Source organism: Odontesthes bonariensis, chromosome 17 (assembly GCF_027942865.1).
Source record: "Odontesthes bonariensis isolate fOdoBon6 chromosome 17, fOdoBon6.hap1, whole genome shotgun sequence".
NCBI lineage: Eukaryota > Metazoa > Chordata > Actinopteri > Atheriniformes > Atherinopsidae > Odontesthes > Odontesthes bonariensis.
In genome coordinates, this window is record NC_134522.1 from 21,965,888 (window position 1) to 21,990,473 (window position 24,586).

Here is a 24,586-nt window from a genome sequence, read left to right on the forward strand (position 1 = left end):
TGAGAACACACACTAATCTGTGAACACTTGATGAAACTGGTCTTAAGCTCCCCCTCTACTGTCCTGACTGCCCCTCGTGGCACTTGCAGCCATGCTGAAGAACAGGCATGTAAACCATTTAGGCTTGACACCAGTTGTTTTGACTGGGAGCACTGAGGCACTGACTGATTGTGCAACACAAGGCAGAGCCTTCAGCTTGGCCGGCTATAATGCTGGAATCCCCGCTGTATACTCTTAAAGAATGGAAAAATATTCCCCAGAGAGGTGCAGTTAAACATATCAGAAAGGGTTGATTTATGATTAAGATGACCTTATTGTCATGTAGTCACACAAAATTACTCCTCTGCATTTGACCCATCCAGGTTGGCACCTGTTGAACACACACATGCACACGTGACACACTCATGGAGACAGATGCCATACACTGGAGCGGTGGGCAGCTAATCATAGCGCCCAGGGAGCATGGGGGTGTGGTGCTTTGCTCAAGGGCACCTCAGCCCTGGACCTGTCAGTCCACCAATCTTTTTGAGCAGCAAAAGTGGGAATTGAACTGCCAACCTTCCAGTTATTGGACAACCCACTCCAACCACTGATCCACGGCCACCCTTACACAGTAGAGTTTATTTCTCATCACTGTACAATGCAGTGTATGGTTTTTAGGAGGCATTCGGGAGCCATATCAGTACTGACAGGACAAACAAATCCCTAATAACCACTAAGAAAAATTCAAATTGTTACAACTGAATCATCACCAGTGGGATAATGCCAGACGATTACTTTAATTTGCTTAAACAAAGTGGCAGTGCATGTTTATCTGAACAGCTTATAACAAGTGCAATGATATTTAAATGAATTTGAATCAACATCAGCTTTTCATCATGACTCTCAGGATGTCAGAGTTCCTTTAGTCGATATTAAAACGTGAGTATGTGTCTTACTGAAATGCTTTCACCGTAAATCATCATGCGATCGTATTTCCCTGCTGTGCAGCATCTCACATCTCTGTCCACTTCACACGCAGCTGTGAAGGTCTTGTGGTTGTTGTACTCCTTCAGTCAGAGGACGCAGCAGGGCGTGTCAAACCACTGCATGCTTGCTGCATTAACAAGCAGGCTTGAAAACACAGACCAGGGTTCTGTTTCAGGATGTATCGTAATTTGATAATCTGATTCATTCAATTGCATCATACAAGGATGAAATGCTCAACATTATAAAATGTTCCAGATGGAGGTGTATGAAGACAATGAGAGGAAAGCGATCTTCACACCAGGGCCCCCAGTCTGTCTTTCTGATTAAGCCCCATTTGTTTCCAAACTATGCTGCTGATTAAAGCAGCTCAACTCTAAACTACCTCTGACATTTGAGCGAATACTTGTGAGGTTTCATGACGAAGACCTGAACACGCCTGTATTTTGTTGGTGTGGTCTCAAACCTTCCAAAATGATTCCCCCACAACTCTTTTACCACCCAGATAATGATTCATTACAGTTGCAAAGCTCCACACGGGCTTTAACAACTTATTATTCCTGTAAAGCCCAGCCTGCTCGCCTTGCCAATAAACAAACATTCTGTAATTAGGCTATTTAAAACCTAAAAGTTGTACTTTACAGTGTTCACACTTGGTGGTCTTTAAATTCTTGATTTTTTTTTAATCAGTTAATGCTCACGCTGCTGTCCGATCAAACAAAATATGCTTTCTTCATTTGTTAGCTCACTCAAATGTTTGAATGTTACTGTGGAGCACGATCTATGTGCAGAGCCTGGTGGCTGTTTTTGTTCTCAAAGCTATATGTTATTTGCAGGAAAGCACTTCAGTGTGGAAACAGGGAACTTTCAGGGCTCAAAATGAACTTTTCTATGACTCATTCAAGTGGGTTTATTTCTTCCTTTGTGAGGAAGAAGTAATAGATTACACCTTCCTTTCTTTTCTTTTTTTTTCCTCCCCTCTCAAAGCCATGCAAGAGAATGTTAATCTGAGGGACACTAAGTCCAACACAATGACAGAAAACCTGGAACACTCTTAATTGCCATGCCATTTTGTACAAACATTCGTGTTTCTCAAGATGATAGAGCTTGTCCCCAGACATTTTTCTCTTGAGGTATTAAAAGGCCATTTAATCACCAATAAGCCACCCAATAAAAGCAACCTTTTCCTCCTTCAGTTTAACCAGTGTGTGCTTAGATCTTAAAGGGAAAACCCGGGCTGCCTTAATGAAATATCCTGAGCGGCTCCTGCGCACGAGGGGGCCTGACTCTTGGAGAAATTTGATCCTGCATTCGACCCTTTAAAGGGAAATGGGATGAGTCTGTTGAATGGAGCTTTGAGTGAGTTTCACTGGAGGCTCCAAAGAAAGCGACGGGCAGCGGCAGGACTCACCAGCGCAACGCGTGAAAAGCGCTGATAAGAAATGAATGAGTAAAAAAAAAAGAGCGAAGGAATGACAGCGTGAAGGGGAAGTTATGAGCCGAGTTGCAGCGAATTGCCGTGGAAGGTGCCCGTGAGCGGAGAAACCCAACAGAGAGGGGGATAACACAACAAAGTCACAAGGTAAAGCCGCGCAAGGGGTTTGTTGTGGAGGAAAATTACGGAGAGTGGTTTGTGTTTGACTTGTCATATTCTGTCCTGTCGCTCGCTGAATTTAACGGACGCGCAGAAGGACACGTTAAACTCGCTCTCAGGAGGCTGTTGGAGACAAAAGACGCCGGTGCTGCTGTGTATTTTGAGAGATGTCTGCTTTTTTTTTTTTTTGTGCTGACTGACGGTTTATGGTTGCTGCTTTGTAGTGCGCACACCTGTTCCTTGTGGCCTTATTCGTGCAAAATGTTGACCACTGTGCGCCCTTGGCGTAGCTCTTAAAACCGTTACAGCAACACCAAGCCAGCATGTTAAGCAAGAATAGGAAACGTGCATCATTTCCCTTTTTTTTTTTTTTCTTTTTTTTTCCCCCCTTTTAGGTCCACGTGGACAAATAATAATAGTTCATCCATCAACTAGAGCTTTGTTCTGTGATTTTTTTTATTTTTATTTTTTAGAAACGGTTCCCATACGGACGGCACATAAACTATATTCTGCCTTGGACTGTATGGTTAAGAGTGTCTTTGAGAAGCAAAGCCTCTCTCCATGCCCTGCATTGCTGCTACTAGAAAACCAAGACTTGAAAGTGTGTTTAGAGGACAGGAGAGTTGCAGAGGTAGATGTTTACACCTCAGTGCAGAGGAATGTCAGGCCCTGTGTTTAAAGCTGAGACTGATAATGACTGTGGTCAGTGAGCTAAGGCCTGTCATTAGCTTGCTCAAGGAGAGAGCAGCAGGTTTGCTTTCCTGGCAAAGGTTAGAGGTGGAGAGGATGTGGAGGAAAGAAGGGAGGGTGGGAAAGGTGCTGCAGGAGTAGTGGGACGGAGTGCAGGAGGAGGGAAAGTGAAAGACAGGCAGATAAGAAGGTAAACGTGGGTAGGGTAGAGATAAGGTGTCCCATAGTCCGACAACTTCCTTTGAGCTTTACACTCTTTTAAATGCATAAATGAAGTAAATTTCAGTTAATATTTTCTTTTTAATCTGAATTATTGCAAGACGGCAAAGGGGGAAAAAAAGGTAAACATCTGATTATTATTTTCTTTAATCCTGTTTTCATGAAATTGTCCTTTTGCTCTCACTGACTTAAAGTTGTTCATTTTGCACAGATAGGGTCAGAGGTGAAGAAAGGTGACGCTGCACTGGAGATACAGCTGCAGCTGTAAAATGCCACTAATTTAAGCAAACGTGTTTAGGCCTACTTGACTGGAGGAGAATCGGCGGAGGTGCCCCTTTGTTTAAACACGTGTGGCCAAAGCAGAGAAGATAAGGCCATGTTGAACGCGTGCATACTTGAGTCCCTGTGCTCTTAGATGATTTGTCTGTGTCACCTTGCGTAGAAACTGAGATCTGCCACGCTGACACGAGTCTGCAGCGACTGACCCAGATTTACGCACACGCTGTCTTTTTCATTTTCCAAAACGCTGGGAGGCCAAGTTGGACCTCAGCAGAGACAACAACAGTGGGGATTTGAAATGTCTGGTGGGGATGATATCACTGAACCACCTAATCACTTACATCACCACAGCTGCACGCTCAGCAGTGTGTCAGTGTGTGAGGGTGTGTGTCTGCGTGCATGTTCGTCTGTTTCCAATCTATTTCTCTTCATCTCCATCTGGGCCTGTCTGTGCTCTGGTAAGCGAGCGCTGGAGAGTTGTGACTGTCTGCCGAGTGTGTGTTTTGAATAAGTGTTGATTGAGGAGGTTCCAGTCAATGGAAGGAGTGACTTGAGGCACGCACATGTGCTCCATCCGACCTCCGTTTGGCACCTCGCAACCTCCGTCATCCGTCTGTGCGAGGGAGCGAAGGCGAAGTCACAAAGCCGGAGAGAATCATCGCACAACGTCCCTTCCAAACTATTTTATTGCAATCTGTGATGGCTTTCAGGCTTTGAATAAAAACTCTCCCTGCTGCATACCAAATCTCACTCCCTTTGAGGAATAATGCAGTATAACATGGTCAGTAGTCAGTGGAAATCGCTCGTCTGCAGGGGCAGCCGTAGAAACTATCCTGCCGGGATCGTTGCTGTGGCGTTTCCATTCGGTCCTCTCTCCTGGTGTTTGCTCTGGCCGTGGCTGTGTGCAAGCTCCTGCAGCTAATTGGAAGTAGAGAAGCTCTCGGGGCTGTCACATCTGTCTGCAGTCCAAGAGAGGACTCACAGTTCTGGGCTGCATCTCTACACTCTGGGTGGCCCATGCATTAACGAACATGGCTCTACCAATGCTGTTTGATAGTTTCTCCTGACACCTGAATGTTTCCAGCACTGGCACACGCCAAACGGACACCAGGAGAGATGCTGCAGAGGAGAATAGTATGCATTGGATTATATCGTATGTTATACTTGTTTCTGTAAATACCTAGCCCAATGGAGCGTTCACCAGCAAAAGAAGAAAAATGGTTTGATTTGATTTTTGTTGTGGGAGTTTTTGTTTCTCCCACACACTTTATGAGCATCACTTCATTCCTGACACGCTGGTGATGGGAGGTGATGCAGAGAAGAGTTGGAACCATCTGTAATCTTTGTTGCCTCATTGCCTCACAGCTTTACACTTTGAGAGCAATCAAATGACTCCCTGGTACAGTAACTATGAACTAAGCCCCCTGTGCCCAGCAAGCTAAGAGTGCTAAAGGAATTGACGTGGGGAGAATTAGCATTGCAGTGCTAAGCGTGTTTAACCAGCAAATGGCTTGTTTGCACTCAGCTGTTTTAGTTCTGTGAGGAAGGCTTGGCCTCATCTCCTCCAGCTTGCCACAGAGTGAACCAGAAGGGCTAATTCAAGCTGGCCTACCCTGCCTCTTCCATCCAGCTTTGCTTGACCTTCATATCCCCGAGTTTGCCCCAGAGAGAGGGAAGATGACTGAAGTTGGACCTTGGCTGTCCAGTCTGGGTATTGCGGTTTTCTGGTGAAACCTCCACAGCATGACTTATGTAATTTGTTTGCTAGGCCTGTATTTATGAGCATGCTAATTGTAGGGAGGACGATGGTGCACTTATAGTTGCTGGATTTTGAACGGCTGCTGTTTTGCTGACGCTGTCTGTCTGCACTTTGATTCCCCTCAGAAAACTAAACCCTTCTACAAGTCTCTGAAATTCATTTTGGCTTCATTTTTGACAGCTCAATATCCTCATCACGCTAAGTTTGTTACCAATTCACTCTGTACGTCTCTCACCTATTCTGCATGTGTATATTTCCTGTGAGAATAGAGTCCACTATTGAGTGCACCTCAGGTAAAAATAACTTCAGCGCCCCAGTTTCCCACATTCAGCACTCGGCCCATTCATTGTCACACATTCTTTCCTCCTTTCTCTGCAGAGGCGAGCTGACGGCCCCCCTCTCTAGCTGTGATGGGACTGTCATGCAGAAAGACACTATTGTCCCGTGCAGGATCCCATTTCTCTCCTTCCTTGTAATTAAGAAGGGATTGGATGGCCAGGGAGTTGTGGGTGGGGAGGGGGCAGAGAGCAGGGGATTGGGTTAGTAGGTAATTGGGCTAAAATGCAGAGCTGACCTGCTTTGTGGCTGGCAGGCCTGGGAGCCTGCACATATGAACCAGCTCCCCCACTGATAGAGCCCCCCTGCTGAGGTTTTGTTCAGTGTGTGTGTGTGTGTGTGGGCATGTGGGGAGATGGTAGATGAAAGGGAAGAGGAAGATTCAGGCTGTGGTAATCCGCTTGTTTCTGTGTACTTACCATGTATATGTATAAATGTTTATTTTGTTTGCATGTCACTTAGCAACACAGAAAAGGAGAGAAACTTTCATTAAAGTCGTGTCATTGTTGAGTCATTATTGGTGTTTTGCTTAGCTCACATTTCCTTTGTGAATCATGGGAAGTGCGGTCAGCCAAGTGGATTTTAGATGTTAAATCACTTTTCTTTTTTTTTCCTCTTGTGCTGTAAATGAAAAAAGTGGCCTAAAATTTATATATATAATATATATATATATATATAATTTCTGGACTTTTCAGGTTGATTCTTAACAAATCAGACCACATGAGCATAAAGGTTTTTTTTTTTTTGGTTTTTTTTCCTGACTTTCTCTCTAGTCTGAGTCCAGAGGCAAAGGCCCGAATCCTCACCATGGCTGACGTGCTGGGGAGCAGCGGAGCAGGAGACGTAGGAGCGGCCGACGTGGACTGGCAGAAACGCTGCATCGCTCTCGAGTTGCAGCTGCTGAGGTTCCGGCTACAGGCGGGGAAAATCCGAGAGCTGCTAGCAGAAAAGGTGAGATTGAAAAGCGTCAGGAGCGGTATGGCAAACAAAGGTTTTAGGTTTCCTCAAGCACGCACACCTGAAACTTTTTTTTTTTGGAGAATGTACGGACAATTTGGTCTGGACTTTTCCTGCAGAACGCAGAACAGAAACCACCGTGCTTTGTTCAGAGCGTGTTAAGAATGGCAGATGAGGGGCGGTCTGTGGCGTAGTGGGTACAGCAGACGCCCCATGTACAGAGGCTATAGTCCTCGCTGCAGCTAGCCCCGGTTCAAATCCCGCATCTGATGGCCCTTTGCTGCGTGTTATTCCCCCTCTCTCTGCCCCCTGCTTCCTGTCTATCTCCACTGTCCTATACAATAAAGGCATAAAAAACCCCAAAAAATAATAATAAAATGATGAGACTCTTGCATGTTTATATTTCTCAGGTCAACTGAAAAAATATGATGTAACTTTTACATCAGAGCACATCCACTCATCATAAATACTCACTGATCTGCTGGCCTTCCTGATTGACAGCTGGCAGTGTATTCTCTACAAGAAATGAGGAATGAATGCTGTGAACGTTTCCGTTCACATCTACAACCCCTCTGGGACGTCGCTGCAACATTTCACGGCTGCAGTGCAATCGTCAAACTGGCTTGAATCGAGATTTGGACTTCAGTAATTTAAAGCTGCAGTCTGCAACTCTTTTTCAAGCATAATGCCTGGAACTGTCCGGGGATTCTGAAAGTAGTACATTAAATACCCCAATACAAAAAAAATGAGTTCTCTAGGTCCCCTATATGTCCCGCTAGGTCCCTCCAAAGCCAGCAGGTTTGTTTACAAAATTGCAGACCGGACCGGTAAAAGGTAACCAATCAGGTTTACGAGCTGGGCTCTGCTGCCTGTCAATCACCGATTGTGCACGCGCGATACAAGGTAGGCTCGTCCCCACGCTTATTTATCTGGACTATTGAACTTCATTACGGGCTAGTCTACTTACTGTGTCTTCCATGATCGCAAATGACAGGTGAGTTGATGAATGAGCAGTCGTGTGGGTGCATCTGGTGTGCACGTAGACGTGCACGAGTTCTCATGTGTTTTGAAGGGGCGGGACAGGAAGTTGAATAACTTTTTATTTTTCGGTTAAAAAATAAGCATTTCTTGCATTTTGCGACTACGGAGGTCACCGTTTTCAACTTCAAGCGTTCTGATAGATCATGTAAACTCTTAAAATGCCAAAAAGTAGGACTTTACGTATGACAACAACAAATCTTGCAGACTGCAGCTTTAAAACGGGTTGCATTATGCAGAGTAGTTGCCGGTAAATGTTTAAAACAACGAGAACAGCTTGGTGTAGTAGCTGCCTGAAGAAGCTACCTAACAAACTCAGGTGTTGCTCCATGCTTTGGAACTCACGCAGGATTTTGAAATGCTGTGTTTTGTGGAAATCTTTCAACTTTTCCTAATCCTAACCAAGTAGTTTTGGGGCATAAATCCAACCAAACGGCATCTGAGGACAAAGCAAAATATAACAACCAATAAGCAGACGGGGGTGCAGTGACTTTTTCCACCACCATCATATTAAAATTTGGTTGGAGGTTGGGAAACTCCGATCTCCCAAGTGTTGTCAGAAATCAAGTTTTTAAATGATTTTGCTGTGAACATTTAGAATATTGCCAAATAGAAAAAAGCAGTTCAAGGAAGGCTCTATTACCTGGTTTGGACCGAATAAACTAGAATCCAAACAAAGTATCGTTGGAGGCTAATTTATGCATGGCTCTAAAAATAGAGAAGTAATCGCTAACTGGAAACAAAACCAAGAAGACACAATAATACTAGCTGCCCTGAAGAGAGAAAACAGAGAAATGTCTTTTTTTTTCTTTTGAATGAATGAATGTCTTTTCATTCATGTGAACTAATTGTTTGCCAACAAAGAGCCTATCTGCAAAATGTGTAGCATGGTAGTGTTTCACTGGCAACTGAGCAAAAACTAACCAGTATTGGACCATAAGGTCAAACATCAACTGTTGTGGATAACTTTAGAATGCCAACAAGCAACTTAAAGGGGAACTCCGGGGCATTTGAAGCGTTTTTCCATTGCTAGAGGTTGTCAAATAATGACAGTATGACACAGAGAGGTGCGTATCTGCGCTCCCTGTGTGGAGATCGCTCTGTCCGCACAGCATGTCATGCGAGGCTAATACGTGGTGGCTAAGGGGCAAGCGCTAACCCTTCCACGTAAAACAACAACTTGCACACTGCAGAAACGTCACACCACTTTATAACCCATCCGACAATAAAGTCACAAGCCTTACCATCAAAACCATATGCATGGTTCTCACATTACTGGCATGGGGACGTTACAAAACAACTTTATAAACAGCATGTAACTCACCGGCTGGTTGTAGGCTCGCGCATGTGAAAGCCTAGAAGAGTCGATGGAGAATAATCCCATATACAAAACAATTATCTTCTCTAGAAAAACTGCGTTCAAGTATTTAAAACATTACAACAATACTTGCCCAGTAATATTCTTGTAATGTTTTAAATACTTGAACGCAGTTTTTCTAGAGAATATAATTGTTTTGTATATGGGATTATTCTCCATCGACTCTTCTGGGCTTTCACATGCGCGAGCCTACAACCAGCCGGTGAGTGACATGCTGTTTATAAAGATGTTTTGTAACGTCCCCATGCCAGTAATGTGAGAACCATGCATATGGTTTTGATGGTAAGGCTTGTGACTTTATTGTCGGATGGGTTATAAAGTGGTGTGACGTTTCTGCAGTGTGCAAGTTGTTGTTTTACGTGGAAGGGTTAGCGCTTGCCCCTAGCCACCACGTATTAGCCTCGCATGACATGCTGTGCGGACAGAGCGATCTTCACACATGGAGCGCAGATGTGCACCTCTCTGTGTCATACTATCATTATTTGACAACCTCTAGCAATGGAAACACGCTTCAAATGCCCCGGAGTTCCCCTTTAAAGATTGTTAGGTTACAAAAGTTTAGAGCCATTTTTACTTGAGATTGAGGTTTAACAAACATATTGGACTTTGATTGTGAATGTGACTTTCTTTTGTTCGGCTTACACTACAGAATATGTCACATGTTTGAACTTAGAGTATGACTTCATGTAGCATGAATATTCTATTACGAATTGAATATGTGGCTGTTTGAAAAATAACACTATTGTGGGAAATTAGATTTAAACCTGTAATGCCACTTAAATCTGGAAAATATGGCATGCTGCTAGATGTTTTTCTTACCCAGCACTGCTCAGGTCACACAGCTTCTTCATTTTCTTCCATTCGTGACCTGACTTTGGTTTCATGCATCATACATTTTGCACAAGGAGACAATTGCAGCGCATAGATCAGTTTGAAATACTGATGTAGGTGACTGTGTGGAAGTGTGCGAGTAAAGATGGATGAGATTGCCTGATATATCTGGTAAATGCTTGGTCCACTCATTGTGTGTCATCAGACGTTGGCTATAGTTTCTGGCAAAAGGAATATTTAACACTTAACTCATCGCTTCTGATGCTTTCCCTCAAGTTCGGGAAATAACCACCAGCCGCCTGCCAAGTGCTTGTAAAATTGTGGTTGTTGTAAAGCTACCAGACTGACTACCATACACTTTGGAAAGTAATCGGCTGTCATCAGGACATTTACTTATATTCTGAGGAGTTGTTTCTAAAAGAGTGAGAAGTGTTTCTATCGGAGATAAAATTGGCTTTAGCAGCAAAAACCTATTTTCCTATCTTAACTTTTGTCGATTTATGAGGACTGTTTTCTTTCTTTCTTTCTTTCTTTCTTCTATCCATCCAAATGGCTTCGGGTTGGTTTTGTCACAGTGCTTCACTGTTTGTATCATCTCCAATTCCAGAGCAGTGGAGTGGCTCATTCAGCAGGATGTTTACAATCCAAACACAACCCTGTGGCTGATAAGAGCAGGACGACTCCCTGCTGTGTCCCATGTCAGGTCCTGTAAGGCTTCCAGCTCCTCTTTGAGACTCCATGCTGCACGCACAAATGTGTACATGCGGCATTTAGAAAGTGTGGGAACATTATCGGTGAACCGTCTCTTTAGCTCAAATATTATTGGATGATGATACTCGCCACCCAAAGGGATCTTTGCTAACCTGGCGGTCTCCATCAGCCTGTAATAGATTGTTGTTGTTGATGTTCTGCAGAGGGCTTAACAATAAACAGGTTTTTATTTTTCTTATTCCACTGTAGCATAGGCCTCCACGATTAAAATGATCCTCAGTTTGCTCAGAAATTTATGTTCAGAAATTTATGCTCAGAAATTTATGTAAAAATATGTTCAGTATTGGGCTTATTTACATCTCTTTTTACATCTAGTTATGTGGTACCATCCATGTTAGATTGGGGGGGGGATAAATGGCGCTCGCACTTTTGATCATGGGTAACGTTTCTTTGACTGCCCCGGCTGAATAGTGACTGCTCACAGAGGGTGGAAATTATGCATAAATTAATTGGAACAGGTAAGAACTTAGAGCACTGAGCGATTCCTCGTTTTTAGCTGCTAATACAGTAGCTGGTGACAACATTTGCCTCATTACAAATTGGTACTAGCATGCAAACATGAGCAGACATACTCTTTATGTTGGCTTCATATTGAATACGTTTTCATTTCAGCCACGATGCCAGAAAAAGAGATTTCATCATTCAAAATGGACTAATTACTCTTTTTCTCTTTACCCTCCTTACAAAAACATTCACATTTATCGTCAAATGTTGTTTTTGGCCACGTTGCCATCAACACTTTAGACTCGTAAATCTTTTTACTCCTTGCCTTTATATATAAACTGTACTGTACACATTATACTGTGCTCTAACACAAACTCAGAGTGCTGTTTAAGTGGAGGTCCGTGCAGTGGAGTGTGTTTTTCTGAGATTTTTAAAATTTATTTATTTTTTTTGGATGAGGGGGCCAGGGGTGCCGAGTGACTACCATTCCGTCATGTTATTGCTGTTTGGAAAGACTGCTTCATGCTCTTCATCTCCCCTCTTGCCAAGTTAGGAGTGTTTTACACATTGACCCACTTTAGTATGGAAAAACATGAAGGAAAAAAAAAAGAAAGTCGACGTGGTTGCCTTTGACATGGCATTTATCTCCAGCGTCTGACTGAGTCAGAGAGATGAGCGAAGGAGAGAAGGAGATGCCCCATTTGCCTGGTGAGGAATAGAACAGGACAGTAACTGCATTTAGGAATGTAGTTCAGTTTTCGCTGTAGGCTGGAAACACGTATGACGGGCACCAGTTGGCCTCTAGAAAAGTGACTGGTCGGAATATTTTGGCATAGGTGCGATGCAACATTTGAAAAAACCATTATGGGATAATGAAGCGAGACAAAATGTTAAATATTCCAAGTCTGCAGTTGTAAAATTTCATGTATCAGACATGATTTTAAAAAAAGAAATCATCTTTTTTTTTTTTTTTTTTTTCTAATAGGTCTTAAAATCAGCAACATGACATATTACATATCAATATTTTTCTTTTAAACCTAAACTAATCCAAACTGCAGAAGCAGTGTGTGTGAGTGGAAAAACGAAGCACTTCCTTACTTTTTCCATGGGAATAAAGAGGTTAAGGAGCAGCCAGGTGCTTCTAATCAAATGCATTTGATTAATTGATGACCGACGAGCGTGAGCACCTCTATTAAAGGGACACTATGTAATAAATTAAGTCATTTATTAGCTCAAATCAACATATTCATTCATAAGTTAGTCCTCATTGGTGTAAAATGATCTCTGTCAAAAATCTCACTTATCCTCCTGAGTGAAGAATAACTTGTCTGTATCTACATAGAGCAGGTAAGCTCTATGGAGGCTGCCATGTCCTTCCGGTCTATGAAAAATGACGAAGTGCCGAGAGGGACATAAAGCACTTCGAATCGCGATTTCCCCACCAGGCCTACAAGCAGAAATGACGTCATTGTGACGTCATTTCCGCCAAGTGGCTTATTACAGCCGCTAATGCTAAATAGATTTTATTCCTTGGCACATATGTCTTTGTGTTCATTAGCTTTCTTTTTGTAAGTGCATCATCTTCTTCTTTTTATTATTATTCCTATGCTCCCCCTGGATATCTTCTTTTTGGCGTTATGCTCACATTTGTAAACTGTTATTTTGTTGATTTACTAATAAAGTTTAAAAAAAAAAAAAATGCTAAATAGATTTTATCTCGTAAATGATCCCACTAATAATGCATTGATTGTTACCAAACTTCTGCCGTAGTACACATAGGCTCTTAACTCACAAAACGAGGCATTAGAAAGTTTGTAAGTTTACCGGGAGTTTATTTACCGCTGCTAATGCTCCTATTGCTAACGCAGGCTAATGCTAACGCTGCGTCGACGTCACTTCCGGTAACTCCCGGAATATGACTAATTGCATTGCTTGCACACCAAAGGAGATGTTATGTTATCTGACATGTTATCTGTCATCTGTATTCATAGTGTTGTTGTATGTGTGTTATGTAATCCTTTGTACTGTGTGTCTTGATTTCTTTTTGTTTGTATGGACCTTGAGTCTTAAGCTATAGCTTCTTGAATCTTGACACATTCCGCTTGCCGTAGTTCAAGAAGTTGCAGCGCACATTTGAAAACGTGAGGCGCTAGAGAGCAAATTCATTCAACTTTGCAAAATAAAATTGCACCACTAGATGGGGGAAGAAATTACATAGTGTCCCTTTAAAGCCCAAGTTTTGACAATTTGCTGATGGTGAGCATTCAGGTGTGTGTAACACAACGCCAACAGGAAAAGAAAAGTGTGCCTATAGCAGCACACTTGTAGTAAATGAATGCAGACAGACGGACGTCTTTCCGACATCCTCCTGTCATGTGCAAAGAGCAATATAATCAGTCATTCATCGCTCTTGTTTGGAGCACATGAGAAGCTATCTGCCAGTAATCTGTCATAAAGTGCAGAGATACAGGGACATAAGATTCTGGGCATCACATGTTCGAACGCTCCTACTTGCTTTTTAAAATATCTCCATGACTTCGGCTTAGGTCTCATTGCAGAGCGTGGGAATCTCTTTGGCGATGAAATATCTTTCCCGCCGTATCTTGACTCCAAAGCTTGCAACATAGCCCAAAAGCCCCGTTTCTAAGACTGAACGCAGATGCAAATTCTTGGCATCCAAAGCTGCAATAGTTTTGTTATTCGCTTCGCCCTTTCCAAGGTGGGATAAAGCTTTGATGTCTCTTGCTCAGTGGTCTGTTGGTTGTCATCAACTACAGCCCAGTGTTTTTCCATCCTTCCCCAGCTGGAGATGGGATGGGATGGGGGGGAAATAAGGGTTGCTCATGTTTGTCGTGTTTCCAAAACATTTTAGTTTATCCTCAGAGAAGCCAAAGGTTTTCCATGTGATCAGTTTTTCATACAGACGGTGCCTGCTGTATTTCTCACTCATCCATCTTGTGCATACTGTCGAACTGTCCAGGCGCTTTACCTCTGCTTTTTCAGGTTCCTCCTTTGGTATTCCCTCAACGATACGTTATCAGTTAGCATTTACGAAAATCAAATTTTTTTGACATTTTGTGTGTCAGTTTGGTCTTGCACGTCTGCATCTCGATGCATCTTGTCATTTGATGATTTCCCCCCTATTAGAGACGGTTATCAATCATCCCTGGAACATTTCAGCGGGCGAACATCCCTAAGTCAGAAAGTGCAATGCTTCAGTTGGTGTTAACGTTCATGACAGAACAAGTATGGCTTGTTTGGAAGGAGGTAGTAGGAGAGAGCCTCCTTTCTCTAAAAAGAAAACGCGGCAGAACGGCTTAGGGTTTGCAATGTTGCATCTGAACAAACCACAAGAATTCTGGAACAATGTCCTTTGGACAGGCAACACCAAAATGGAGATGTTTGGTCATAACAACGCAGCACATTTTTGCTTGTTTCACAACCACAGGACCAAGACACCTTGCAGTCATGGAGTCGACCACAAACTCCTTCATATACTAAAGTATTCAAAGAGTCAAAAATAGCCATCTGTCTGAAAGCTAAAGCTAGGCTGTGATTGGGTCCTGCATTGCAACGCTCGAAACAATATGATAATGCAAATGGAACACAGCTGGCTATACAGATGTGCATACATTAAGATGAACTTCCACTGTTAATCGAGCAAACGTTAACCTGTCAGATAAACAGACGAGCAGTCAGGTTAATTGGTGAATTAAACTCTTGTCTAAGCCGATTTGGAGAGAAGTGAAATCATCCGTTTTATTTCTGAGGAAAGCTTTCAGTGTTCGCTCTTCTGCCCGTAAAGGAACACTCCCCAGTTTTGATACAACTCCCGCTAAAGCAGCAAAGAGCAGCCTCTGACTGTCGTTGAGCTTAAAACCTGCTTGCAGCTTCCGTTATCCAAGGCATAGTTTAAACTGTTGCAAGATGGATCCTCTCATGATAACATTATGTCCCAGGAAGGACATAACATTAGTCAAACTTAAAGTTTTGGATCGCTGCACCTATTTCTACTTGGTTTTAGTGCAATGCCCACACTGGAGACCACTATATTGTGACTGTAATACGTGTATTTTATAGTCCTAATAACAATGTAGCTGTAGTTGCCTCATCTTTCAACATGATGCCGGTCGTTTATGTTCAGTCTCATGTGTGTTTTGGCTGAATCCCTACCAAAGGAGTGCTATGACTGAGCCTCTGCAGTAGGAGAATTAAGTGTTTTCTAAAATAGACTACCAAGAGGGCCTGTAACGCTGAGGATAAATGTGAGAGTGTGTGCCAGCATTATTCATCCAGTTGTTGTAAAACGGTCTGAATCAAACGCAAATGCTATCTGGCTGCTTGTGTATAAATTCTAATCTCCCTGATTAGAACAAATTGTCGTGGCATGAATTAAAACAACTACTGAGAGATTTTTCAGTCTGGACCAAAAACAGTTGCACTGTTGGCGCATTAACAAATGATTTTTAATCAGTTTAAGGGAGAGGTTCAAGGATAAAGACTTCTAAAAGCTTCAGAAACCCTTTTTGACCAGAAACCGACTGAGAAAGCCAAAACATTCTTCTCCAGAAGAATATAGAAGAGCAGACCGATACGAGAATCCAATTTATTTATTTATTTTTTTTTTTTTTACAGAGCCGTCCCAGAATATAGGAATACCTCATTCGGAGGAATTTCTAAATTGGATGGTATTCCCACTTCAAGGTTTTCTTTCTTTACTTGGCAAATTGAATCCTAGACTTATTAGATTTATCTCTACCATAAGCTTCACATGGCTCGAGGAGCACTGCTATGAATTATATAGATTCACTCTGGTGTGTATCAACATTTGTTTTCATAAGGAGCCTTTCTTTGGGTTACCTTCTTTTTACTAGTTGAATAGCTAAAGTCTGTGTTTGGTCTCAAGGGTTTGTGTAGCCCGTTTATGGTCTGTGTTTAACTGTCTTGGGGACACAAGCGAGTTGGTCTCGTGTAAGTTTCTGTCATTTTGCCTTCCCGATTTAAAAGGCAACACACTTTGCTCCATGTCCATGGGGTTTTCATGGAAAAATTGGATTTGGTAGATTATTACTGATGCTTAATCATGAGGCCGTTGTGGGTCACTGGAAGTGGTGTTTGGATGGTGGTCATCTCCCGTTTGAAAAGGGGTTTACTGATTAAACTGGAACAATGACCAACTATCAGCTGTGTGTAAAGGCTAATGATTAAACTTTAGAGGTTGTAAACGGATATTTCACAATGAAATCGATTCCGGATGACTCCTCCATTCAGATACTTTCTCCACTATTGGTGTTTTTTTTTTTTTTTTTCTCTTTGTGTTCAGAGTTCCCAGAGAAGTCAAGACCAAGACAGTTTTAACCCCCAGATTTTCAGATTCTGAGCACTGAAACCTGGAAAAAAAACTTATATTTAAATTATCAAGCTTATCTGGGCTTGAAATCCAGTCTGTGGGATCAGATTCTAGACCCAGATGATCAGGGAACAGATGATCTTTCATCTTATCTCCACCTTTCTGGATGCTTAGTTCAACTAAAATCCCCACTCAGGAAAAGAAGGACATCGACCTCCCTCCCTCGATATAAAACTGAAAAAATTAAATTGGAGATGGCACTAATCTGGCATTTTCAAATGCAATATTTTTTGCTACTGGGCACATGTCGATTGATTAATCTGGTAGAAGTGATTTCTGCTAATTCGAAATAAAGTTTTACTCCATCTCAAAGCTGCTTTCCAAGTTAATCAGAATGTATTTGTCTCTATATAATTTCTATAGTATTTGACAGGACTATTCATTTAAAATGATATTAGGGGAAAAAAAAAAAAAGGTCTTAAACTGATTGGTTGGCTACTAACTACTTATGGCAGGTATATGACTCCCATGCACTGTAGCTTCTAACTGGAGAAAGGTTTGTGTCATGACCCTGCTACACAGATGGTCCTTGCTGAATTCAATAAATTGCTAATTTTAGTGGTTCTGTCTGAAAAGAAAAATATACTGTTTCAGCAGATTTATTTTTTATGGGAACAAAACTGCTAGGAAACATGACCCCCCCCCCCATCTCAACCACTTTGAGCCTTCTTAGCAGCAGAGGCGAGTGTGCCGCACTGTGGACCAAACAGATGCTGGATAGCTGACATGGTTGTCTCACGCCTGCTCAGCCACTCAGGCGCTGGACACTGAGTTTTGATGTTATCACCAGCTTACACAGTCTATACATATTCCAAAGGCACATGAGTTGGATTGTTGCCTTCAGATGAGCCATCTAGATGCACAATCATTCATTTTTCATCATTACAACAGTAAGAAATATGGGAAAAAAACAAAAAAAAAAACAACTCCATGTTTTATAGTTTTATGTGACAGGTGGTGTTAAGAAGAGAGCATGCATAAAGCACTCCTACATACAAATGCGTTATTCTCTTCTCCTTTTGCATAATTTACTCATTTTCTTGCTTAATTTGGATCAAAGCTTCAGCAGCAGTTCTGGCATCTCTACAGTTTGTCCTTCAACAAACTGAACTTCGGTGTCAAATCCTTCTTGCAAAGATCACAGCAGCAGTAATTCAAATCCTTCAAATTTGGTGGTAATTTGAGAGGGTGGGAAATCTTCCGCTCTGATCTTAGCCCCGCTACTCTACTGTGTTTTAGTAAAATAAATGTTATTTCGCTCGTCCTAGATCTGTACACGTGTATCCTCTCTGCACAGGCTTCTGTTGCAGTTTTGCACGAACTGTGTTGGTTAGCTCGCACTTTGATCTCATATCCAGCTACCGCATTCTGACTTCTAAAAAGGACGTGGCAGCTGTTCAGACTCCAATGATGACCTCCTCTTATCTGAACTTCTGATTATCTATCTGACTTTGTGACCGCTGAGGTACTTCTTCATTCATCTTAAGCATTTGCTGCTTCTGTTTTTAAATACACGAATGGTGGATGTGTTCTGTTTGCTCTTTTTCTGGCGGAGGCTTGCTGAAGCCTTTGACTCACGATGAAGGCTTTTGACCCCTGGGGATGAGGAGTCATCCAACCACTAACCATGGGTCTGCACCCACGCCTCCCTCCGCAGATACACTCTGGCTTGAGTGAGTTTTAATCTGGCTGCAGGAAAGTGTTCAAATGTTGTGAGTGTTTTGAATTCTGGGAATCAGGGGGCGGCCTTTTGTGGAGGTGATGAGAAGGAAAAGAGACAAAGGCAAAAGGGAACAGAAATTATGGGAGGAATTCACATGCTTCTCTCAAACAGAGTGAATCCATTAGTATGTTTGTTCTCCTTTCAGCTGGGTCACTGAACTCACAAGAAAGGCCGTCCTGTGTTGAACTCGTGCGCTGTGCAAGCATTTAGGGGTGTTTTGTGCGTACTCTCCTGTATATACGTGTGTGTGTATGAGAGAGCAAGCAGCTGGCTAAGAGGGTCCTTGCAGATGTGTGCATACTTGCATGATGGACAGTGTTTGCCTTTGAAAGCATGAGTATGCATGCTTGCACAAAAGATGACGCAAACTTGTGCACACACACTCCAGCATTCTTCTACCACCCTGCTGTTTAACCAGCAGAAGCAGCGTGAAAGATGTTCGGCCTCCTTTGTGGGCCTCTCTGAGGTTTCTTCAGTGTGTTTATGTCTTTCTGCTTAGAGTCCTTATTAAACAGTCAGTTATCTGTTTTTTCCAGAGGGTAACTCTTAATTGGATCTGATTTAAAAAAATTTAAAAAAAATTTTAATCAGAAACCTTTTCCCAGAACAGCTGCTCTTCTTAAGTTCCCCTCATTAATCTTGTGAATGTCTTTCAGTGGCAGTTGTGATCATGAGGGATAAAATGTTTCTGCATGGATCTGTGTGTGTTTGTGCAGGCAGACCTCTGGCTTGGTGGTCTATGAAACTGTTCATCACAGCAGGTTACAGGATGTCCGTATGTAGACTCTGTTGTTCTGATTTATCAGACTCCTGGCAAAAAAAAAAAAAAATGGAATTATATCTCTCTTGGAGGATGTTAAAGCTGCAGTCGGCAGGTTTTCAAAATTGCGAGTCTAAAGTCGGAAAATTCGAACTGATACAACTTTCAGGTCCCTCCCCCAACCTCTAACAAGCTCCGAATCGCCCCCCAAACCCCTCCCCCTCTGTGGACGAGGTTGTGCACGTGAGTTCACACCAGTGTGAGCGCACACAAGCTGGGGCAGACTCACGCTCAGCAGCGTGTGCTCAAGCTGTGATTGACAGGTAGGATTCCTCCAGCCTAACTTGATTGGTTAAAAACAGCCGGGAGCGCTCGGTTTTTGCAAGCATGATTACAGGCTTCAGAGGAAGCTACAGATTTCGTTATTTTTCCTAAACAGCCTATTTAATATTCTACTTCCAGAATCCCATGACAGTTCAAGCTAATATGACTAAAAAAAAGTTGCCGACCGCAGCTTTAATAGAGAAGCAGACTGTGGATGTTTGGACGAAATTGATTTTCAACGAAGATGCGGGAACTTTTCTTTGGTGCAGGTCCAATGAAACATAAAGATGAAAACGAGCAAATTTTATTATTGATGATATGAGGTTGAAGTCAGGTAAATGACATGGGTAGATGGCAGTTTTTACTTCTACAGTAAATGCACAGGTGGACATGGACATTTATGGTTGAAATTTAAAAAAAAAAAAAAAAAGAGAGAGAAGGACATGAAAAGGCTTCATCCCACAAAGGTGATCTATCAACTACTGTACGGTAAATCTGAAACTCAACTGATTAGGAACATTGTTTTTGCTATAGTGAGGTCCATGCTTCAAAAGATTCAAGTGGCAATAAAAGCCTGAAGGAGAAACACCTATTTGGGCTTTGTAGGCTATTATTTAATTTTTTTGGCTCGTGTTTCCAGTATTCTTCCTCATGAAGACCTCGTTCTTTGAATGGTAGAATTTCACTAACAATGGTTTCCAGAATTGTTCGTTCCTGAGCTCATCTAAGGATGTCTACTATAGAATCATGTCTGTTTTTTTTTTGTTGTTTTTTTTTCATTTTCAGAAGTCCTGACAATTCATTTAATTCACTGCTTGCCTGTAGCCAATGATTCCAATTAGTTGTGAGATGTTCCACCATCTCTTTAAGGATCAGACAACTTTTTCAGTCTTTGGCTGCTCCTGTTCCAACTTTTTTGAAAGGTGTTGCTGGGATCAAATTCAAAGGGAGTTATGCGTACAGCATTCAGTATGTGATATTTATGCATATTTCCATTCAACTATTTCAGTTGAATGGAAATATGTATTTTACAGGATACAAAGAGGAGAGAATACTCCTTTAACAGAGAGCTTTCCTGCACTCACCCCTTATTTCCTGCCTATTCCTTGGACATTCCACACAGAGACGAGTCACTCATGTTGGAACCAATTTCATGACTCCTGTCTTGTGTATATATATTCCAGATGCAGGAGCTGGAGCAGAGAGTGACGGAGGCTGACCAGAGGGCCGAGAATGCTGAGAAACAGGTAGAAGGGAACCCTTCAATCGTTTGACGCAGATTATAAATCTGAATGGTTCTGGAACATTCAGCGATATCTAATGTGGGTCTGAAGTGGTGGCAGCATTGCACCTAAAGAAGATCCTGCATGCAGGTTTTTCTTTGTCCAAATATGGGATGCTAGCCAGTTTATCAACAGAGTGATTGACGTGATCAAAACCAGTGGGGTTGGTAAAATGTCTACACTGATTCCCCAATAAAGTTTGTCTAGATCTTTGCAGAACAATTTTATTACTTGCAAAAGCAACCAACTTGACATCACAGTAACATTTGTAAAGGCGGTGATAATAGTTTTCAATCATTTGAAACCTAAACATGTTTTTTTTTTCCCCAATCCCTGATTAAACTTTGGCTGAGGACCACGCATCAACTTTCACAACAACTTGTTTACTTTGTCTCCGAATGAAATGCAATGAGTTGTATTTAGTTGCACTAAGAGGATAGTTGAAGGCTCTGAAAAACACATGGTCTAAGACAAATGAGCACTGAGTGGTGTATGAAGAAATCCTGAGTGTGGGATTTATAAAATCAAAAGCAGACTTAACAAAAGAAACGGTGGTTTGAGGATTAGAGACCTCGTACATATCGCACACACTCTGTCTCTCTTGCTGTCAGTTTTAATCACCAATTTGCCGTCATTACTGGCTGTTCCAGGTGTTTTCTGTAGGTGGTAATTTAATGTTGCCCTCTCTTTAAAAACACGACATACCTAAGGGCTTAGAAAGCACTTCCGAGCAGAGCTAGCAAATGTTATCCTCGGTGTTTTCCTCTTGGCTTAGTCTGGTGCCTGTCAGAACTAAATGAACCGTGCAGATTTGAGCTGTCTTTAGTCCTGGCTTGGGAATTCACTCCTCTAATTATGTATTTCAGATCCACGTCATGGAAGAAAAGCTAAAGTCTGCAAACGTACAAACCAGTGAATCGGAGAGCTCGTTGTGCAGGAAGTATCAAGACCTGACCAATCAGGTTCAAGAAAAAGATGCCGCAATAATGAGATTAGAGACGCAGCTGGAAAAACAGGTACGTGCAGAAGCATCAGATAAAGAAGAGAAATGCCCATTTATGTGCACGAAGTATATGTTGGATTTCATGAAAGCTACTTTTTTGTTTACAGATCTCGGTCAGAGCGCAAGAGGCAAAGATCATCGAGGAGAAGGCTGCCAAAATTAAAGACTGGGTCACCTTCAAGCTTAAAGAGGTAAGCTGAGACATGCACAGGTACATCTCTCATTGCAGTAAGAAACATTATCTGTGGGAGCAAGAAACGTTAAGGATAAAAAAAAAAGTCAAATTTCCAGCTCTATTGAGTTTTCATGCGTTTTTGGGTTTTTTTGCAAGCGGCCTGAGGATTGATGAATTCACATCTACTGACAACCTTTGTATCTCTCAAACTAAGCTTCAGAACTGTGACAGTATCTGTCAAATATTAAGTATCTAGTAAGTGCTTTCCGAACAGCGAGTTGATCAAAATGTTACCTTGCACTTCCAGATGGAACTGGAGAACCAGCAGCTGAAGATGGCTAACCTAAAGCAGACAGAACAGATCATGGTGCTGCAAGACAAACTACAGTGTGAGTGCTGCTCCGTGTGTTTAGAATGCGTCACTTGAAACCTTAAAATGATATCTAGTTATCTGGAAACTTTTTAAAAATGTGTCGCTGACATCATTTTGAACATGTCTCGTCTTTGTGCTATTTTCGCATGAATATACGATTCAAATGATGGATGAGATTTTTTTTAAATTTTTTTTTAATTTTTTAATTTTTTTTTTAAATCCTTTGTTTCACAAGATTGGTGTGTTTTTCTGCAGTGCAGAAACATTCCAGGGATTCACTCCACATGGCTAATTAACGGAACTGTCCTGAGGTCATTTCTCTGCCTATATTTAGGCCCATGATGCTTGTTATTGTATGACTATAAAGATTCTCAGCTGAAATGCACAATCAGTGAGCATACCTGTTGTTGGGGACAACAATGAAGCGATTTCCGTCTCTCTGTTATGGCCGTCCCCTCATCCTCCTGTTGTCTGTTTACGTTCATATACTGTGTTTTATGAGCATGACTAATGCTCTTAGACTGAAGATGGCAGCTGCTAGAATAAAAGATTTTTCACTTCATACAGTGTCTCAGGGCAATGCCTGAGCATTGTCTGATGGATCGGCAGTCAATTTTTTTCCATTTCACACTATGTTCACTATCAGCAACTGACTTCTTCGTTATGCCTTCCTCTGTTTTTTGCTTTAAGTATCAGAAATATATGTATTTGAATTAGTCTTAGTCCTACTCGACTGTTCTGTTACTAGTAGTAAATTATATCAATGTATTCCTCTGGCTTCGGTTCAAAGAAAACATGGGTTACTGGGGTTGTCTTTGTTTTCCAGCTCTCTTCGAGAAATCGGCATCCTGTGGAACTCCTGCCACTTCCCCTGTGATGGATACCCACCTGGTGCCCAGCAGCCCGCTGTTTCCCCCCAGCTGTCCTGGCACGCCACCTGCCCAAGATGACAGCTGGAGACAGACAGGTCTCCGTGGGGCCGCCTCTAATATTAAGATCCTGCCAACAGGTGTGTCCCACTTAATTCTATTCTGGGGTGGGAAGCTGGAAGCTTTTGCAGCAATGCAAGCTAGGTTGATCACGTGACAAGACGGGACCGGTCCCAATGGAGCGAACGAGAAGCTGATTAACAGCTGTTTAAGCACCTAAAGCTTTGAACTTCTTCTATGAGAAAACAATGCAATGGATTTTTTAGTATGTTCCAAATACCTAAAACTTCCATTATGAGCTCATACTGTAGAATTTTAGTGATTATTTCTGTTTTGTCCATTAGGTGCAGGCTTTCACAGATGTAATCACTGTAAATTCATTCTCCTCAGATGTGAAAAAGACTCCTGAGCTGATCAGAAAAGGACTCTGCCTCGGAAACCTTGGAACCCATGACGCCTATAGTCGGATCAGGGAGGGTCCCAGCAGCTCCATGGGTCCCGAGAGCCAGGCAGAGTGCTCTGACAGAGACAACTCCTCCGATGAGCTCAACAGCAAGTTTCGCTCTCAGTGCCTTCACTCATCCTCATCTTCTTCATCTTCATCCTCTGCTTATGAGACTGCGCATGGCCCAAGCTCTCCAGAGTTGACCATCAGAATAACACCCAAAAGCCCACTCCTATCCCGCTCCCCCTCCACCAACAACCCCTTTCCCAATCCTCCCAAGCCTCTAGCTCACCAATCGGGCACCAGCATGACGTTGCCTAAAGTACGGACTCCGCTTACCCCCAGGGACAGCATCCAGCTGGTCAAGAAACATTACAGCCAGCCACAGCCCAGCCTGGACAGACTCCACCACCTCAACGTTAACATAGACATCATGACGCCCTCCTCCGCTTCCTCTACTCTGAAGAGCACAGGCACTACCACCTCGCCTTTCTCTCAGCTTGTGGAAGAAACAGACATTGATGACGGGCTCCCGGACAACATGGACGGAGTTGTGGAGGGGCCACAGTCGGAGGAGCTGTCAAGGGATGGGGTCTCCTTTGTGGGACTTGCAGAAGAACTGGAGCAGTTGGATCCAGAAGTTCTCAAGCCGCCAACTCCTCCTTTGCATCGATTCCCCTCATGGGTATAGCAGACCTGCGTGGTTCCTGTATTATTTCAGAAAGGGATAAACCATTGCAAGCATTAGCAGTCGTTTATGTATTTTAAAGTGAAATAGTTACTGGTCTCAGACTAGAAGTAGTTGGACATAGATCTCACAATAAAGTTATCAATAGTTGTTTTTAGATTAAACACACAAGTTAATTTGTTAAATATCGAGGAGCTGTTAATTCATTTAT

The 24,586-nt window shown here is 42.4% G+C and overlaps 1 protein-coding gene across 1 annotated transcript in view; it reads left to right on the forward strand.

Annotated features, from left to right (window-relative positions):
• Positions 1-2,321: 2,321 nt before the first annotated feature.
• The window catches only part of plekhh1 (pleckstrin homology domain containing, family H (with MyTH4 domain) member 1), a 39,394-nt gene continuing 17,129 nt past the window's right edge, over positions 2,322-24,586 (forward strand). Inside the window, exons 1-8 of the mRNA XM_075448093.1 lie at positions 2,322-2,548; positions 6,617-6,794; positions 20,664-20,726; positions 21,629-21,778; positions 21,873-21,956; positions 22,248-22,329; positions 23,140-23,322; positions 23,633-24,372. Coding sequence (XP_075304208.1) covers positions 6,651-6,794; positions 20,664-20,726; positions 21,629-21,778; positions 21,873-21,956; positions 22,248-22,329; positions 23,140-23,322; positions 23,633-24,372 — 1,446 coding nt within the window. The 5' untranslated portion in view covers positions 2,322-2,548; positions 6,617-6,650. The remainder of the gene's footprint in view (positions 2,549-6,616; positions 6,795-20,663; positions 20,727-21,628; positions 21,779-21,872; positions 21,957-22,247; positions 22,330-23,139; positions 23,323-23,632; positions 24,373-24,586) is intronic.